This window comes from Scardinius erythrophthalmus, assembly GCF_964197995.2.
Source record: "Scardinius erythrophthalmus genome assembly, chromosome: 8".
NCBI classification, from domain to species: Eukaryota; Metazoa; Chordata; class Actinopteri; order Cypriniformes; family Leuciscidae; genus Scardinius; species Scardinius erythrophthalmus.
The window spans coordinates 14,009,057-14,029,433 of NC_138228.1; the positions used below are offsets into that span (position 1 = coordinate 14,009,057).

General features: G+C 38.0%; 3 protein-coding genes across 4 annotated transcripts; 1 reads left to right on the forward strand and 2 right to left on the reverse strand.

Annotated features, from left to right (window-relative positions):
- Window positions 1-1,581: 1,581 nt before the first annotated feature.
- cotl1 (coactosin-like F-actin binding protein 1) lies at window positions 1,582-7,873 on the reverse strand. Its single transcript, XM_081372540.1, has 4 exons — window positions 7,562-7,873; window positions 7,165-7,247; window positions 2,670-2,827; window positions 1,582-2,468 (listed from the first exon to the last, which is right to left on the reverse strand). The coding sequence occupies exons 1-4, from the start codon at window positions 7,636-7,638 to the stop codon at window positions 2,358-2,360; spliced, it is 429 nt and encodes a 142-aa protein (XP_081228666.1). The 5' UTR covers window positions 7,639-7,873; the 3' UTR covers window positions 1,582-2,357.
- Window positions 6,788-15,200, forward strand: klhl36 (kelch-like family member 36). 2 transcript variants are annotated; one of them, XM_081372537.1, is made up of 5 exons: window positions 6,788-7,024; window positions 8,845-8,930; window positions 9,617-10,690; window positions 11,988-12,145; window positions 13,645-15,200. In XM_081372537.1, exons 1-5 carry the CDS (start codon window positions 6,967-6,969, stop codon window positions 14,225-14,227), a joined length of 1,959 nt encoding a protein of 652 aa, XP_081228663.1. In that variant the 5' UTR covers window positions 6,788-6,966; the 3' UTR covers window positions 14,228-15,200. The 2 variants fall into 2 exon arrangements, with proteins under 2 accessions (XP_081228663.1, XP_081228664.1); XM_081372538.1 differs by lacking the exon at window positions 6,788-7,024 and adding an exon at window positions 8,486-8,591.
- Window positions 15,127-19,987, reverse strand: LOC308694789 (aldose reductase-related protein 2). The gene is made up of 10 exons (XM_081372539.1): window positions 19,845-19,987; window positions 18,984-19,154; window positions 18,771-18,887; window positions 17,194-17,271; window positions 16,995-17,111; window positions 16,468-16,580; window positions 16,201-16,288; window positions 16,026-16,109; window positions 15,706-15,788; window positions 15,127-15,322 (listed from the first exon to the last, which is right to left on the reverse strand). The coding sequence occupies exons 1-10, from the start codon at window positions 19,932-19,934 to the stop codon at window positions 15,289-15,291; spliced, it is 975 nt and encodes a 324-aa protein (XP_081228665.1). The 5' UTR covers window positions 19,935-19,987; the 3' UTR covers window positions 15,127-15,288.
- Window positions 19,988-20,377: the final 390 nt, after the last annotated feature.

Genomic DNA, 20,377 nt, shown 5'->3' on the forward strand with positions numbered 1-20,377 from the left:
CAAGTCATAACAGGGTGAAAGGCACTTCTGCATTCGCTTTGCAGCCCTATATCTGCTATAACCACACTATGCAAGTTTGCCAAACTGGGTCGCGTTTCTGTAGTTCTAATGAGACATAAGAAAACTACAAATTTGACTTGCTTTACGTCAAGCGTCACAATAGTGATTATTTAGTTTTTCTTCGTTTCTGATGTCGCAATACATCATACTTTCATGAAGTCATGCAACATATTCTACCTTGTCTGTGGACATCGTTCATTCCAAAGCCGGTGCTGGATAAACAGCGAGCGTGCGTGCGACGGAATTATTTACGACAGCGGTAATGGACAATTCCGCTTCCAACCTGTAGGGCGACCGAAGAGGAAAAGTTCCTTAGTGTGGCTTTAAATGTCCTAATTGAACTAAGGCCTAATCCTGGCTTAATCTAAACCCTGTCTGTAAAACCAGGCCTAAATGTTTTAAATGTTAAAAGCGGAAATTAAAAAAAAATAATAATTTAAAACTATGATTTCAGCAAAATAAATTGATTATATGTATTATATGTATTATATGTACATATTATATGTATGTCTTGTCTGTCACCTTAATGCATCCTTGCTGAATAAAAGTATTACTTTCTTTAATCAAATAGTAATAAAATAAAGAAAAATAGTAACACTTTAGTTTAGGGTCCAATTCTCACTATTAATTAGTTGCTTATTAGCATGATATTTGCCGATTATTTATAAAGCACATACTAATGCCTTATTCTGCATGACCATATTCTACATCTCTCAATCCAATACCTAAACTTAACAACCATAACTAATAATAAACAAAAATTAGGTGTTTATTGAGGCAAAAGTGTTCGTTAATAGTTAAAAGTAAGAATTGGACCCTAAAGTGTGCCTGAAAAAAATTGTGAAAGAGCATGTGCAATTAAATATACAATATAAACAATACCAATGCATTTTTTTTTTTTTTATTTTTTTTTTATGCATTTAAAAAGTAAATGCACATCTCTCCTATCGTTCATGTCTTGCACAACCAGTACATGCCAAACTTGGGCTTAGCAATACTTAGGTCTACTGACCCAATTTAACCAACTATTAACACAACACGAACACTCATATCTTCCACAGGCCCCAATTTCAGCGTCTACATTCCTGCCTCATGTCTTTCTGTGCTACCAAAACTCAGCGTCATAAAAGCAGCCTGGAAGAAGCTTATAGATTATGGATTAAGCAATTATGCAGTTGGGATCACATCTGTTGGACTAAACGCAAGGCAGGGAGAGTAAGAAGAAGGGATGAGGGGAGGAGAAAAGAAGAAAAGAGGGGGAAAGGGGGGTGGGAAATGTTTTTGGGGGGGAGGAGAGACCATTATTGACAGGCTTTGGAGCAGAGCAGCTTGACCGCAGCGGTGGCCATGACAACCCCTGGGACTCCCCCATACGCCCTCTGGGATTGTTAGGATTCGTGCAGAGGAGCAGTGCCGTGCCAAGCGGCTTGCATTAGCGGGGCAGAGGCCAACCCACAGCACAATAACGTCAAAGAGTAGAGTATCGCAAACAAAGCAAAATATAACACACAAGGACAAGTCTTGAAAAAAACAAACATTTTATTCTGACATGATTGCTTTTGTGACCATCATATTTTTTTGTCTTGGCTCAGGAGACATTTTTTATCGTAAAGGAAGAACCACAGATTGTATTTTTTAAATGTAAATAAAAGCTACTTAAAAAAAAAAAAAAATTTTGGGGTATTTTAATGTAATCCAAAATGAAGGCTACACTAGAGAAATGGCTGCTCTGCGGTTGGGTGGAAAGAAACAGCCAATCACAGCTACAGGATCCTTTAAGACTCCACCCCCTGCATGCAAGTTAGCCAGTCACAGTGCAGTGTCTGCAAACACACACATACACAAATGCACACATTCCATGATGCCTTCCTCTCCATGGGAGATTGAGACAGTAAACACAGTGGTCTGTTTTAGAGGAGTCAGCAGGGAGATGAAGATTCATAATAAACCCCTTAAATAAAACAATGCTGGACTCGTATGCCCTCCATTGATTATGGAAGTGTATCACAGTGATGACAACTTTGAGCCAAGACAGCATCCTCAGAAACTCTGATTACAGTTACAAAAATGCCCCTGAAAAAAAAAAAAAAAAAGATAACCCTCATAGCACTAGCAGAGATGACATTGAGATGATGCACAATACAGTAGATAAATCAACCATGCCCAGACTGGCAATAGGGGTGAGGTATGTATATTTGCGTTTGTCTGTGTGTGTGTTTGTCTGTGTGTGCATGTGTACAAGATGACGTTTTCCCCTTCTTTCTGATTCCAACCCTATTGAAACCCGTCCCCAAGTTCTATTCGGCCTGGGCGTCGTAGTTGGCCCCGCCGGCCTTCTTCAGCTCATTGCGGAGGTAGTCTTCCTCCAGCTCTCGGGGATCGCTGATCATAAACTCCTTGGCAAAGTTCTGCATGGAAAAAGGACAGCAAACAAACTATGAGCGATGGAGGGAAAGGACTTGAGATTGTTTGCATGAGCGCGCCGATTTGTTTACAGTGAAAATGAACATTGTTATCTGCGCGTCTGGGTGTGCCAAATTTTGTAAATCTGAGTCGGAAAATTTGCATATGGCATGAGGGATGGCGTAAGAGAAAAGGAAAAAACCCACCTGCACGATGTCTTTTACCAGTGTCTTGTCAGTGCTAATCTTAGCTCTTTGCAGTCCGCTGATGTTCTCGCCAATCCAGGTGATGAGGGTGAACTTGGCACGCTTGCTCATGGCGTCGCCCGTCGTGATCCTCACGAAACCAAAGAGACGGGCGTCATCTGAGAGTCAGAGAGAAAGCAAGGAGGAACCTTAACAAGGAGGATGCATTTTCTTGAATATTTTTTGTTTCTTTTAGTACTGTCAATTGATTAAAAATATGAATCAAATTAAATACATAAATAATTTGTCACAAACATATCAAAATTGGTTGAGAAAAGCCTCCAAATTAAGGTAAGTCAGACCTTATTCTGGCAGACAAGAACAATATTGAATATACACACAATAAGTGGTTTTAGACGTCAATATTCTTTTTTAAAATAGTCTATTTTTCTACAACGGACCTATTTGCCACAAATTAAAATTCCACACGATTATTTCCCCAATTAAAAAGCCCAGCAAAATGAAGAACAATTACAACAGAATAATAACAACACATACAATTGAAAAAAATATATAGATTTTTTTTTTTTTAAAGTAGATAATAAAATAAATGTAAAAAATAAACCTATTTGAGTTTGATTTATTGTGCTAATATTAACATTAAATGTGCTTCTTTAATGTCTCTAGTTTAGCTGAACTTTGTCTGTTAAATAACAAGGAAGAGCTTAGATTCAAATAAACACTGTCCCCATTGTAGCAAGTGTTTTGAATCTACACTATTGCATTGTATTCTTTTCCAGAGAAAGAAGTCACAACATAAAACGTAATCTGAGAGCATCACGTGCGAGTGGTGGACGAGGCTGAGAAATCTAAGCTCTATGACATCACATGACACGAAAAACAAGGAACAGAGTAAGTGGGTGAGGAAAGGAGGTGATCTAGTTTACCGATAAGGGTACCGATTATCTATTGATAAGGGTGTAATAATTCATCAGTAACACTCCCAGTCTCTCACAGCGTAACAGCTGGTCACTTCCTCCCAAATGTGCTACAACTGCATTGCAGTGGCACTAGGACAAGATTCAAAGATAACATCAATTGCTCCTAACTCTGGCGTACCTCTGTTTAGACAGTGATAGTATCAGAGATAGCATTATACGGAAGAAAGCACTTACTAAACCATTTATTCACATATTAATGATACACACCTTTGCACTTTGTTCTCTATGTCTCTGTGAATATAGATCTGCTGAAACTCCTGCTTATCCCTAAAAAGTATAGCAATAAATGTATATGTATATGTATATATATATATATATATATATATATATATATAAATAAATGTATATGTATATGTATGTATATGTATATATATATATATATATATATATATATATATATATATATATATATATATATATATATATATATATATATATATCAGGGCTGCACGATTATGACAAAAATCATAATTGTCGATTATTCCCTTGAATTGTAATCATTTACGATTACCACACTTTACATTGAATGATGTTGAATAGTTTGGCCATGGGACCCACATTTCCCCATGGTCATCAAGCCGCGACCCGCCTTTTTAGGAATTATATAGGCCTATTATAATACATTTGTTTACACAAAAATTGTTGACACACACAAGTAGGCTACTGTCCCCCTTTACTTAATATACAAATAAATTGTAAGAATATGACTAATAGGCTACTGATAAATAAACAGTAGGCCTACGAGTTTAAGCTATTTAAATAGCAGTCCCAAACTAGTTTTTGTTAATACAATCTTGGTATGAGCCACCACAGTCATTTAAAAATATACAAAATAACCAATAAGTGGCATTATGGGGTTATGGAAACAACAGTTACCATGGTGATACACAATACTTACAAGAACTGTTAAAGTGAGTGCAGGCTACGAGCGCAGTGTAACGACAAACAGGACATGACATTTCGTTTTTCTGAGGTGAGAGACTTTATATTTCGTATCAAGTTATGAAAATAACGATAGAATAATGACACTGACATATAGCCTGACAACATCTCATGTGACCGCAAATACTGAATCTGGACAACGCGTTTATTTTCTAATTTAAAACGTAACGACGTTGCATGCTTGTAACGTTAGTTTATTTTGCGCTGTAAGTTATATAAAATTAAGCGATATAAAGCGCGCTCCGCCGCATTTGCGCGTGCAGTTGAAGAGTGCGCGCTACTGCAGTTTAACGGCTGACAGGACAGGACAGACACTTTTGTGCTGGGTTGGGTTCTCTAAAGTAGTCGTGGTTCGCCTCTCACAACGTAACATGCTCAAAACACCACGCAGAATAATGTAAGCGCTTTTTTTTTTTTAATCGTAATCGCGATTAGAAATTCTATTAATCGATTAATAGCCCTAACATACATACATACATACATACACACACACACACACACATTATATATATATATATATATATATATATATATATATATATATATATATATATATATATATATATATATATATATAGCCTACAGTAGGCCTACATAACTTAAACAAACTCAGACAGATAGACAGCTAGACAGACAGACACGTTAGACAGATAGATAGACTTTCCTGGAAAACCAATGCCACGTGAATTCCCTTGGTAGCCTACTACTTGAGACTGACAATATCTGGTTTTCTGTTGTTGATTAACTAGGCTTAAGGTTTAAGAAGCTAAGTCAGGGAACCATGGGTAATACTGTCAGTTGTATTTGGCACATTGACTGTTAAAGTTTCAAGAGCAAAGTGGATGGTCAGTCGAAGTCCCATTATAGAGACCTCTGCTGTATTTCAATAGAACTGAAACCTTAAACAAACCGCATTTAGGAAGTGAGCAGTGCTCATGAGTCAACATGCTAACAGTCAGCAGTGGGAAAGCATGAACTCTAGTAATAAAAATCAAAAAAAAAAATTTGGCAATGATTCCAAGCACTTTTACTTCCTCGTGCGTACGCTTTTCTGAAGAACTCACTTCCAGAAAGTCAGTGTATTTGTGCTGACTACTACATGTGCACTCTATACTTCCAGACTGCCAGGCTATGATGATGCAGCAAAAAGAAATATTTAAAATACTAAACTTGTTAGACATCACCTAAAACTCAAGCTTTAAATATATAATGATATACAAAATGTATTATTTTATTAATGTGACCCGCTCTATAATTTTTAGCCACTTTGACCCAAAACCCCATTTTGAGTTTATGCACTATGGTAAAAAGCAAAATTTAACATGAAAAATGAAGCAGAACACAAATGTAAGCAATAAAAAATCATATTCTTCACCCAGAGATTCACTTTCACATAAACCACATAATAAAGTTAGGATAACTCATTATGCTACTGACATACACTTTATGATACCTCTTAATAAAGCAACAATCTTTTCATATTGTCCTGTCTACAACAGCCTTTTAGAGGGGATTGCAATGCTCATATACAAAAAGATTCTCCAACTACTCAAGAACCTACAACAAATATATTTATTGCAGGATAAAACAGTTTAAGGGCAGCAGCTACAGCACAAATCACTTTTCTGTTTGGATTTAAAACATAAGTAAACGTCATGACTAAAGTTGTCACAAAGAATTTTCCAGCAAAAGAGCTTATTGTAACATGACACTGCTCCATTAAGGAAGACATCCTTGATCATCTGTCAGAGCACAATGGCAGAAGCTAAGCTATTGCAACACTTGTACAAGTTTACATCTGCTAGTGGCTACACATCTACTCATGGAGACTGAACTGAGCACCACACCCAAATCTCTGTTCATTAAGGATGACAGAATGAGAGGCGAGAAATGGCATCATTTCATTCTCTCTGTGGAGCTAGACAGTTATTTACAGTTATAAAAAATACTTCATGCAGTATAGTATACTAATTCACTGTAGCTCGTTAGATCCCCAAAACCACATTAAATTAGGTATCAAGTTGAATCTAATGAGTTCTGTTGATTAATCGATTACTAATACAAATGTGTTTAAAACCTCTCATTAAACATCTCACTAGTAGCTCGCCCTCTTGCCATGTCATCTAGGACAAATACAAAGCCATATTTGGTATGGTCTACCATGGAATATAAAGTACTTCCTAACATGTGATATGTAGAACTTAAAGTGACAGTGCACCCCAAAATTAAACCTCTGTCATAATTGACTCACAGTCATGTTTTTTTCAAACCTGAAAGAGCTTTTTTTTTCTTTTGTGACACTCAAAAGGTAAGGTTAGAGCCTGGAAGTCTCAGTCACCATTCACTTTCATTGCTTCTTTTTTGATTGTAAGTGAATGGTGACTGAGTCAACCCCTAACAAGGAAGAACGGAAGTCATTAGGCTTGGTTTGTGGTGAGTAAATTATACTTAATTAAACTTTAGTTTGGTGAGCTATCCCTTTAACAACTGATTTAGTAATTAATTGCAGCTGCTTTTAATAATACCTTTAAGTCCTCCCAACATAAAGAAGGTAAAAAAGAAAATGAACTCACCTGTACACTGACTCTTGAATTCTTCATAGTCGGACCCGTGACCAGCTGGTACAATAGTAGATCCGTCATACTTAAAAGATGCCCTTTAAACAGAAAATGTCTATTTTAACTGTTGCCAAAACGATGGATGCGTCTCAAATTTTAGCAAGCTGCCTACCTAGACATTTTTGGGGGAAATGCTGCCTAGTTTCTAGGGTGCAGACTAGATTTTGAGACACTGCCCCTGGGTTAAAAGACCCATCCCTACATGTTGCACCACATACATTCATGCCATTAAATCAATTCAAGCGTTAAACGGTATCAGTTGATAATTCAAATTGTTGAAACAATGTAACGAGATTCGCCAGCACGCGCCAAACACATATCTGGATGTGCAGCAAATCAAGGCTTCACTCACCAGCATATATCTGAGCCGTCGTCTCGCACCAGATTGTATGCTTCTCTGCAAGCCTCTTTGTCAATTCGCGTTGCCATTTCGACGATGCAAAGGAAGATAATGCAACTAAATGCAGAACAAAGCCGGGGGAATGAGAGAAATCGCAGATAAATCCCAAAGTGCGGCAGAGGTGGCTGCTGGTGGGACAGGGAGGTCTCTTCTCTCAGTGGGATGGAGAGGCAACTAAACTAATTTCAAGACTCGATTCATTTCCTATTGCCTCTTAATGGGCGTTAGTGATATTTGTCTGTCAGGTTGCTGTTCCAGTGAATCAGAGAGCTTTTCACCTCCTAATGGCCAACCTGGGTATTGAGCTACATTAAATCCTCCAATAGTCATAACATTTGGTCTGAGTTACTCTGCCATCTTGTGGACCTGGGTTCACTTCATCCTGCACTTTTCGGTAATATTTGGATTAGGCTACAACGAGAGATACCATAGGTAATGGCAGCAATAAATTTAAAATTTCACCCGAAAATAAAACATAACATAAAATATTGATATAAAAATAAAAGTTTACAATTATTTGCATGGTTACAATAAGCATATCCCTTCCCTTGAAATTCTCATTCATAATAGAATTCATTTCAAAACAACATGCCTAGGCCTATTATCATGTTGCATAGCCTACACACTTAAAATAATAGATAGATAGATAGATAGATAGATAGATAGATAGATAGATAGATAGATAGATAGATAGATAGATAGATAGATAGATAGACAGATAGACAGATAGATAGATAGATAGATAGATAGATAGATAGATAGATAGATAGATAGATAGATAGATAGATAGAGTAGTAGTAGTAGTAGACAGTACAGTCTAAATTTCTTCAGGGCGAAATTGAGGACAAAACAAACTTTTATTTTGAAATAAAGCTCAACACGGAAGAGAGAACTCAGCCTCACTGTGCCACGGTCAAAACTTGTTTATAGTCACGTACGGGTATTTAACTAGTAGTTAATACGGATAAAGAATGGAAAAATGGTAAAATAATATCTGCATTTGACTGTACGGTTGTTGTCTAAGATGCATTGATAAAATATGTCAAATTAAATTGAATAACAGTGAAACGTAGTCACGATTATTGTGCATGTGTAAATACCACTTTCCTTTTGTATTCAGCCTTTGTCTTTTTTACTTTGTCTGTTCCTGTTTTGAGCGTTATATATTTTTTTATACATGGTTACATTTAATTACTCCCGATAATTTTTTCTTTTTTTTTAACGATATTTTGCAGAGAGTCCTATGGCAGGTGGTGACACAATGGACACTGGAAAGCAATCTCGTCTTTCTCGTCCTCACAGAATAAGTGAATATTCAAAGGTATGCATAACAGTAGTGTTGGTATGGTTAACTAAAATTATTAAAATCATTTTCGATGATTGAAATAAAACTGCAATAAAATATAACTTAAAAATCTTATCTGAAATAAGTTGAAGTTTACTAAAATGACTAAAACTGATACAAAATAAATTAAAACTAAATAGAAACATTAAAAAATAATATGACAAGCTAAAATTAAAACAGAAAATCTAAAAATAAAAGCTAATTAAAAATATTAATGATTTCTATAATAGTATAGAAATAATAATAATAAAATAACTGATGCACCACCCTGTCATATTTTGTTTTTATAAATAATAATTTTTCAATAATAATTAAAATTCATAATATGAAATAAACACTATTGATTCTCAATGATTGCATTATTACTTTTTTTTTCTTTTTATATATAGTTAAAGGTAAGTTAAACGTCTGCTTTCACATGAAATGAAGACTCAGTCTGCTAGAAAACTTTTGTATTCTTCAAGGAGTGGGCCTTCTTACCATGATGGACCATGTTGACGTCACATGACTAACTAACAAACCTTATGCACACAGGTGTCAGTGTAAAGTCTTAAAACACTGGGATGATAAGAATTGAGATAAGAAAAACTGCACATTTTATATGTCTTGAAAGTCTGTTACAAGTGTCTTGAAACTCACAAACTAACTCTGATGCACAACAGGTGTATCGATGGGCAGACCAGGCTAACTACCTCCTTCAGGGGTTAAATGAGCAAAGACAGCATGGCCAGCTGTGTGATGTTGTTCTGGTGGCCGATGACCAGCGGATCCCTGCACATCGGGCTTTGCTTGCGGTGTCCAGCCCCTACTTCCAGGCGATGTTCACCCTGGGCATGCGAGAGGAACACGAGGCAGAGGTAGAGCTGGTGGGAGCCTCATACGTTGGTGTTAAAGCAGTAGTGGACTTCCTGTACAGCGGAGAGTTGCCACTCGATGGTGGAAACATCGACTACGTCCTGGAAACGGCTCACTTGCTGCAGGTGTGGCGAGCTGTAGATTTCTGTTGCCAATATCTGGAGAAAGAGGTACGTGAGGACAACTACTTGTACCTTCAGGAGCTTGCCTTCCTTTATAGTCTAGACCGCCTGGATGCCTTCATAGACCGCTTTATTCTGGAGCATTTCACCACGCTTTCCGTCACATCCGAGTTCCTCCAAGACGTGCGGCTGCCCAAGCTTTGTGCTTACCTCGCAGATGAGCAGGTGCAGCACGAGAATGAGCAAGCTCTTCTGCAGGTCACCTTGCAGTGGTTGAGTCAAAGACCCGAACGTCTTGCGTTCGCCCAGCAGCTTCTCTCCAACATTCGCTTAGCTCTCATCCCGCCAGATGACCTCATAGGGCGCATATTGCCAGCCATACGTTCCCTGCTGCCTCCGGACGCGGGCTGTGAGGCATTAGTGGAGGAAGCAGTGGGCTACCACACGAGACTGAGCGCCCAACCTGTTCTCCAGACAACACGCACAGGCCTTCGAGGAGGTGTGGAGCGCCTGCTGTTGGTGGGAGGGGAGGTGTCTGAACGTGGAGAGGAGTTGAGTGCCGAGGTGTGCTGGCTGGATGAAGAAGCAGGAAAGTGGGTTGTCGAGACACAGCTGCCAGCTCAGAGGAGTCACCACTGCGTTGCAGTTTTGGGGGGATTTATCTTCACTGCAGGTGGGAGCTCCTCGCGGGACAATGGAGGAGATTCTGCAAGCAACTTGCTGTATCGATACGACCCCCGAAGCAACGTGTGGGTTAAGGTAATGAGCTTGACTCTGACAGTTTAAAAAGTCAGCCATGTTTAAGTTTCAACAGCAGGGCTCCAGACTATGGCTAATCACTCTTTATTTTCATATTTTTATTAATACATTTATTACTATTTATTTTATTCATGTGTTTATTACTACATAATTTTGTCTTCATCCAAACTCAAGAACAATGATTTACTGTCAAATGTGTACATTTCGTGAGCTTAGAATTATAAGGTTCTATCTCCACTTTTGGTCGAAATTGAGTTTTTGACATAATATGATCCATTAGGTGTTTATTAATGCCTGTGTGGTGTTATTTTTGTAAAAAAATATTTTATTAGTAGTTATTAATTATAAAAAAAAGGTTCCATCTCTCCATTGCCAGCTGGGATGTAAAAACTTTGATGCTCAATATCTCAGAACTACCCTAAACGGAGATAGAACCTTATAATTCTAAGCTCACGATTTATGGGATGAATAGAGAAGAAAAGAATTCTATTTGTGTGCTTGTGAAAGTAGTGTGTCTTTAGCTGCCTCTTGAAAAATGTCAGTGGTTTGGGTGGAAGTTGGCAGCTCATTCCACAAGAGAGGGTGAAAGTTTTGAAGAGTGACTTTGTGAAGGAACAACAAGACGTCGCTCGTTCAGTGAACCTTAGCTGGTGGGAGGGAGTATAATCTTGTAGGAGAGAATTGAGGTAGGGAGGTCCTGATCCAATGGTAGTTCTGAAAGCCCGTATTAAAGCCTTAAATTCGATTCTGGCCGCGATGGAGTGAGAAGTGGTTAGTGGGAGGGATGCAGAGACCAGTGAGGAAAAGTGTGTAGGAGAGAGAACGGAGGTTTACGCGAAAGGTGACCAGAGGAGGATTCAGTGGTGAGCATGAAGGCAAAGTGACCGAGAACTGGTGAAAGAAGTGGTCAGAAAGATGTAGTGGACTTGTGAGGATGAGATCTATCTTTTTGCCTGCTTTGCGAGTCGCAGTGGTGTGCTCTCTTGTGAAGTCAAACAAGGCAAGAAGAGTTAGGAAATCAGTTTGTCTAGATGGATGTTGAAGTCACCAAGAACTACACCAGCACGTCCAGCTCTTCCAGGAAGTTGCCTATTTGGACGAGGGGTGTGGGAGAAAGTGAAATTGGTGGAGAGTGAAGTCACAGTTATTACAGGACCTTTAATTTGATAGATATAATAATATAGATGAAGATATAAAATTAAGTGTTAATTAAAATAATAATAATTAGCAAGCATGAGACAAGTAGAGAATTGTACCAGAGTTTGAATGTTAATCCGAGTGTTTTGTTGATCTGCAGGGTGCCCCTATGAACCAGCGGCGTGTGGATTTCTATCTGGGAACCATGGGAGACTGTCTTATAGCTGTTGGTGGACGCAACGATAGCGGTGCTTTGTCTTCTGTTGAAGTGTACCATCCTGTTGAGGACTACTGGGCCTATGTTGCAGGATTGCCCAGGTTGGTTGGTTTTTTTTATATATATTTTTTAAGTTTGCTAGCCTTGAAATCTAGACGCACCCTAGCGGCAGCAAAATGTATTTCGCAGCCAGGTGGGTCTAGCAACTCTCAATAGACCTTCTAGCTGCAACCAAAACCTAAATTGGGTCAGGCCAATCACGTCGTGTATAGAGTAGGCGGGGGCGGGCTTAACATATGACGACAGAGTTGCGACGGCTGCCACTTGAAAACAAAGAATGACGGCTGCTGATGGAGAACAACGGTCTTTCGAATCGGCTTTGGCCGCGACTCTGGAGGACTTGGAGTTAAGTTTTTCTTTGAGAAAAGAGCAAAGAACGGCACTTAAGTCATTCTTAAAAAAAGGAAGATGTGTTCGTCGTTTTGCCGGCCGGATATGGCAAAAGTTGAATCTATCAACTAAGCTCCGCTGTTGGGAAAACGCTCTGGTTGGTTGAAGCGCTGTCCTATTGCGTGCAGAGGGAATTTGAAAGACAGCCGTTTATCCCGCCCTTCGGATTGAGCCGTGACTATGGTGAGTTTCCAGACCTAACATCTCGATGTAGGTCTGGCTTGCCAGGCTATAAGTTTGCACCAGTTTATGTGGATATGTATTTTGAATCCACACTGTACTGCTGTTCAAAAGTTTAGGGTCAGTACGATTTTATTAAGTAAATTAATATTTTTATTTGACTTTTCTATTCATCTAAGAATTTTTAATAAAAAAATTTTCGTGGTTTTCAAAAAACTATTAATCAGCACAACTGTGTTTCATCATTGATAATACATGTTTCTTGAGCACCAAATCAGCATATTTGAATAATTTCTGAAGGATCATGTGACACTGAAGACTGGAGTAATGATGCTGAAAATTCAGCTTTGCGTCACATGAATGCATTACATTTTAAAATAGAAAATCAAATAAATGCAGACTTTTTCAAACTGAATTCAATCGTACCGACACCAAATTTCTGAATGGAAGTGTACTTGGTTACTGTCACAAATTAATAGCGTCTCACTCACGTTCATGTCATTTAATCACATTGGACTTTCTTTCCACTGTGGAACATAAACCTCACGCCATAAAAACAGTTTCTTTCCATTTGCAACTGGCCTCATCAACACTGTTTCATACATGCACAGTCTACTATGCTGCACCTTCTTTTCTTTTGCACACATTACACTAATGTAAAGTTACATTTTAAAATAGTTGTCTATTTTTATTTATAATATTTGTATTCCTTGTTTAAGTTTCTTATCATTTTTATGCACCTGTGCATTAGGACAAAGTCCTTGTACATGTTGTACTTGGCAATAAAAGCTGATTCTGATTCTAAAGGTAATTTATTGGGGCTGACAAACTTTTGTGAAAATATTAACAAAAAAATACAATAAAAGTGGCTCAAATCTCATCCTTCCTCATGTTCAATTAAAAAAAAAAAACTGTCAAATGTTATTATTAAAACTTCTCTTTAAAAAACTTTTTTAATCTTCTTTCATAGATTTACATATGGTCATGCTGGGACTATTCTCAAGGGCATCGTCTACATCTCTGGGGGTCATGATTACCAGATCGGCCCGTACAGACGTGACATGCTAAGTTATGACCCTAAAACTGCAGACACGTGGACGGAACGACAGGCCATGATCTTGGCGCGAGGCTGGCACTCTATGGCGTCTCTGGTGGACAGAATCTATGTCATCGGGGGCAGTGATGACCATGAGGACAGCATGGAGCGTTTTGACGTGTTGGGAGTGGAGGCCTTTGACCCGCAGACTGATCAATGGACCAAGATAGCCCCTCTCAGGTACCCTAACAGTGAGGCAGGGGTGGCGGTCTTGGATGGAAAGATCTTTGTCCTGGGAGGGTACACCTGGGAGGCAATGGACTTTTCTCAGGGCACTCAAGTGTTTTGTCCAGACAAGGGCCAGTGGGTCTTGGGTCCAAATCTACCGAAGCACATTGCTGGAGCTTCGGCGTGTGTGTGCCTTGTTAGACCCCAGCAAACCAATAGTATAGAGGGTCATACCTCAGGACACACAGAGAGAGACAAACAGAATTCCAGCCAACAGCAACACAGGTGATTGTCTGGGGCACTTATTGGATTCAAAAAAGTGATCTGAAGAACACTTTCATGAGAGTATTGACTTTCTGAATGTAGGTTGACATAAGCCTGATGCCATTGGCTGCCTCTCAGATCCTTTTAAGAAGAGGTCAGCAGGAGATACTGTGATATGTTAGACTATGAATTGAAGTTGAAAAGCACAAACTAATATTGTAGTTTTTGTTACAAGCTTTTTTGGAGTTCTCAGTTACAATTAAAACACCCTGAAGTGACCATTTTACATGACTTTTTCCACCGGGTTTTGTTGTTGTTTTTTTGAGTGAATTTTTCATTTTATGAAAAGTCATAAACTCTCAAGTTTCACTCATTATTCAAAAGTTTGGGGTCAGTAAGATTTAAAAAATATATAATAATAATTACTACTTTAATTCAGACCTAGAGAAATAAACTTTAATTGTTACAAAATATTTGTTTCAATAAATGTTGGTCTTTTGAAATGTCTATTCATCAAAGAATGCTGAAAAATATTATCTTGAATTCTGCAAAAAGTATTAAGCTGCACAACTGTTTTCAACATTGTTAATGATAAGAAATTATCACCAAAATGGCATATAAAATGATTTCTGAAGGATCATGTGACATTGAAGACTGGAGTAATGGCTGCTGAAATTGACCATTGCCATCACAGGAATAAATTACATTTTAGAATATATTCAAATAGAAACATGTTATTTTAAATAGTAATAATCACAATATTACCGTTTTAACAGTATTGTAGATCAAATAAATGCAGCTTTAGTGAACATAAGAGACTTCTTTGAAAATCTTTGAGACCCCAAACTTTTAAATGGTAGTGTATGCCTTGATGCTTTATTTTAAACTAATGAAGTTACAGTAATGACATCTGTGAGTGGTTTTCAAAAATATTTTATTCCAGTGCCTTAAATGTTGTCGTTTATCTATACACAAATGAATACCTGAATCTAACGATCAAAAAAGTATCTTCTTTACTCCAACCTCCAGAAGTGCTTGGTCACTTTTCTCTAGGTGGGTTCTTAATCATCCAAGACTAACAGCATTTCACTTGAAGGGGTAGAAGGGATGTGGTTCCAATCTGAGGAGCAACAACACTATCCAGTTAACTGCTTGCTAGCCATGTTTGTTTACAGTTCAGTGAATTCTCTGTATGAACAAAATACCCAAATTATCTACTATTTGCCAAAATGCAGTATACTACAGTCACTGCATGCGACATTGTATCCCAAAGCATTTAATGTGACCTTCCATTTCCAAAATAATTGATTGGAAGAAATTTCAGCTGCATTTTTAACATCTCCTTCTTGATTTCTCAAGTTGAGACATTTTTACACAAAATTGTTTAAATGCAAAATAAAAGTTTTTATTTTTGAAAATATAAACATGTAACACTACTGTACACCTACTGTTTTAGAAGTGTTTACAATTTCATATGGCAAGTAGAATCACATATTATCTTACTCTGTAATGATGCAGGACCTCCAGCCTCGATTCAGAGACCTTAGAGCATTCATATCCTCTTCATCCAGAGTGAAATCATAGATCTGCACACAGACACAAAATAGGGATAGTAGTTACAATAGTTCATAGTTTTACAGTATTTAAAATACACCCTCATTTCGATCAAAATGCGACTGGAAAATGTCAAATTACAAGAAATTTTTATTAGGCCAACTCTTTTTCACTTAATAGTTTGCTTAGATGAAAGCTCAAGGTTACAGCTGACATAATTTGGAAGATGATATGTAATGTTGGAATAAATGGAATATTCAGAAGTTTACCTTTGTGTTCTCTAAAATGTGATGGGGTTTCAAACTCTTTGGGATCACTACAATGCTCTGTTGAATGTGATACCTCAATAGAACCTGCAGGACAATCAAATATAACATTAAAACCCAAAAAGAGAGAAGTGGATTACGATACAATACGATACTTGTAATCGTAGAAAGGTATTACCTGTCCAGGGGTCCGTCTGTGCTTCTTGGCAATATCCCCGACAACAGGATCCTCCAGTAATTTCCTGGGATCCGTATCTCCGTTTTGGCTGCAGAGGTAAGGAAATGAATAAAGAATTGTATAAAATATCATCTGATGTTTAGGTTATAACCTTTAAGAAATGTTTTTAATGGACTCATCATTCCCACCCTTCTCATTTGCTTTGATAAGATTTAGACCTGACTCGTGTTTAAATTGTCTTTGTACACTTAGCTAGTTTAAACTTACAATTCTAAAGGTCTCCCAGGTGAGCCAAATGGACTGTAGGCTGTTAAAGCAATGTTCTTGGACTTACAGTAGTCAATCAAATCAGACTGAACCAGGTAAGGATGAAGCTCCACCTGTAAAACAAACAGCTATTTACAATGTTGTTAATAACAATAATCTATACTGAATATGTATCATGCCTATATTATTTAATGACTCATAGTTCCTTATTTAAAGGTGCGTCATGTCAGAGTTACTGTAATTGAGATTCCTACTTGTAAAAAGCGTTTACATCCTCTTAAAACTTGAAATTATCGCTTGTAAACTTTAATTATCTGAGATCTCCGACTTGTACCATGTGATCGCTGACATGACCACAGCAGATTAATTTAGTCGTTTTGTCGTTAATTTTGAGTCTGAGGACATGAACAACTCAACAAGTCATGTGTTGTGTCATCTCTTAATTATTTACGACATTGCGTGAACATAGCAAATCCAAACCTCATTTGATCTACAACTTGGTAGACAATCATATGATGTACATGCACCTGATTAACAGAAGGTGGGATTTTGGCCACATATAGCAATCTCTCTAATTGCTCGATTGTGAAGTTAGACACACCAATACTTTTCACCTTTCCTCTGGCTTTCAGAGCTTCCATTCCCTGAAAGAGACAGCAGCACACTCATCATTAGCAACGTTTTTACATTGTATGCTGAGTGTTAAGCATTAGCGGTTAGCATTACCTTCCAGACATCAACATAATCTATGTCAGTTGTAAGCACCTTTCCGTCCTTTTCTGGGAAAAGCTCATCGCCCATTTTCTGTAAGTTATTAAAGCAAACAAAAAGTATATTTTAACTTGAATACAAGAAATAAGTTCATTTGTAGATTAAAAATGTAATGGGTGCCAAGGCTACATAATTAAAGTTTTTTTTTTTTATATAACTGAGAAACTGAACACTCCCATGTTTGGGAGGCTACTAATACAATTGATGTTGATCTTGATATTCATGTAGAGAGGTAAAAAGCTATTTGGGCACTTAAATCACACTTAAAATGGATGAATGACATTTATTATACTCTATATTGCCAAAAGTTTTGGGACATCTGCCTTTACATGCACATGAACTTTAATGACATCCCATTCTTAAAGCAGAACCTGGCAGAACTATGCAGTTTTGCTTTTTGCTCGCGGGTTTCTCTATAGAGCTCCCCCTACAGCTTCGGAATAGATATTTGACAACACTGTCGTCAAAACTCGTTGGCGACACTCCCCCTCCCATCTTTTCCCACTCGTCATGTGCATTTGTTTTCAAATAAGCCGGCGAACGCACGGAGCCATGTCCACTGAGGTATGTATGATACACAGAAGGCAAGCATATAAATGTTTAGATAGTGTATGTGTGCAGTGCCGTAAAGCAATTCGTTACGTCGTGAGACCTGATATCATGCGATACTTCCTGACGGGCCCGCCGACCCAAAAGGTGCTCGGGGGTGCGAGAAGACCACCATTCAACCCGAAAAAAGTCATATAGCTATTCCAATGACTCCGAAGCTGTTCGGTTAAGGTAAAAAAGTTACTTAGTTCACCTTTAATCCGTAGGGTTTAATATGGAGTTGGCCCACCCTTTGCAGCTTTAACAGCTTCAACTCTTCTGGGAAGACTTTCAACAAGGTTTAGGAAAGTGTTTATTGGGAATTTTTTACCATTCTTCTAGAAGCGCATTTGTGAGGTCAGACACTGATATGTTTGACGAGAAGGCCTGGCTCGCAGTCTCCGCTCTAATTCATCCCAAAGGTGCTCTATCGGGTTGAGGTCAGGACTCTGTGCAGGCCAGTCAAGTTCCTCCACACCAAACTCGCTCATCCATGCAGTTGGAACAGGAAGGGGCCATCCCTAAACTGTTCCCACAAAGTTTTTTTGGGGGACAAAGTCCCACACAGGACAAAAATTGTCAAACTGTCACACCATAATCCCCCCTCCACCAAACTTTACACTTGGCACAATGCAGTCAGGCAAGTACCGTTCTCCTAGCAACCGCCAAACACAGACTCCTCCATTGGATTGCCAGATAGAGAAGTGTGAAGAGTCCAGTGATGGCGTGCCTTGCACCACTGCATCTGACATTTGCATTGCACTTGGTGATGTAGCCTGAGGCTTTGGAATTGATTGGAACACCTAAATTCAATGATTTGGAGGGGTGTCCCAATACTTTTGGCAATGTAGTGTATATATATTAATCAAATGCATTGATATAAATTATTTTTAAGTGTGACTTAAGTGTCCAAAGAATTTTTAGGTCACTGATTCTTGTATTACCTTAAGTCCTACTGGAAAGTGAATTAGGTAGAGGTCCAGGTAGTCTAGCTGAAGGTCATTTAAAGATTTATTTAAGCAAACTGGAATGTCTTCAGAAGCATGGTGAGTACCCCACAGCTGGAAAAGAGAGGCATTGTTATTGCATGTATGATGTTTTTGCTCCTTTTAAATGTGTCTATTTCACCTTAGATCACCAACATAACTTAAACCTACTTTACTGACTATGAACATGTCTTGGCGTCTGATGATGCCCTGCTGTATCTTTGACTGGATGGCCTTCCCCACCTCTGTCTCATTCCGGTAGCAGTAGGCTGTATCTATATGCCGATATCCAGCAGCGATCGCTGCCTCAACTGCCCTTTGACACATATCTGGGCCAGTGGCCTGTTTATCATGTTGTAAAACATTACACACATTGCTAGTTTCTGTTGCATAAGATTATGCAGTTATTACACTATTAAACATTACAAGATGGCTGTCCTTTGGTCCTGAAAAAGTGTAATGCATAGGTAAATGTATTAAGAAATAGAAATCACAAAATTAAAACAAGGGATAAAATCTAACAAAATTAAAAGATACAGGGAAAGACAAGCATTAATAATTACATATATAACAATAACAACAACACACAAGCATATGTTACACACACACACACACACACACACACACACATATGGGAGATGGGACATGTTGTCACAATGGAAACCTGTCATTGAATATCCTATTATTATTGTTTATAATTATAATCATTGAAACCAACATAAAAAATACTGCATTTGTGGAACATAACTTGTAGTTCTTGTAGTTTTCCATATAACTTCCCAATGTGACAACTAGACCTTAATGTAATGTCCCCTTCCCCTTATTCAGGTAAATCTGAATGCTCATCTAAGAGTCATTTCAATGTTATAAAAAGTTTCCAGATTGATCTGAATTTATCCTATATATATATATATATATATATATATATATATATATATATATATATATATATATATATATATATATATATATATATATATATATATATATATATGTAGTTTGTATGAGGCCATTATAGAAATGGAATGCTACCTCTGGCTTCCATGTTCCAAGTCCCAGTAGTGGCATGCGTGTGCCATCATTTAGTTCAATCGTCCTAGGTTGTCCGGCTCTCTCCTCCATGTAAGTGCAATGAATAGCAACTAAGTGGACTGACTTGTCTTTCCTGTCCTTTTCCTCTCTCTATATTTCTAGCTCATATCTTCCTCTTTGCAGTTTAAGCAGACCTGCCTTCTCTTTATCTTTGCAGTTAATCATTGAACTTGACAAGGAGTGTGTCAGTAGTGTGTATGTGCGTGAGTGCAGATAATTTACCACTATTGTTCCTGTACGTATGTTTCCTACAGGCTTTTGGCACAATTGTGTGAAGGTGACCTTAGAGCTCATGTGACCCAGTGTTACTTCCTCGTGTGTGAGTGTGTGTGTGTGTGTGTGTGTGTGTGTGTACGTACTTGTTTAACCTACATTGTGAGGATCAAATGTCCTCACAAGGATAGTAAAACCTGAGATCACCTACATTGTGGATTACCAGCAGTCCCCACAAGGGAAATGGATTATTAAACATA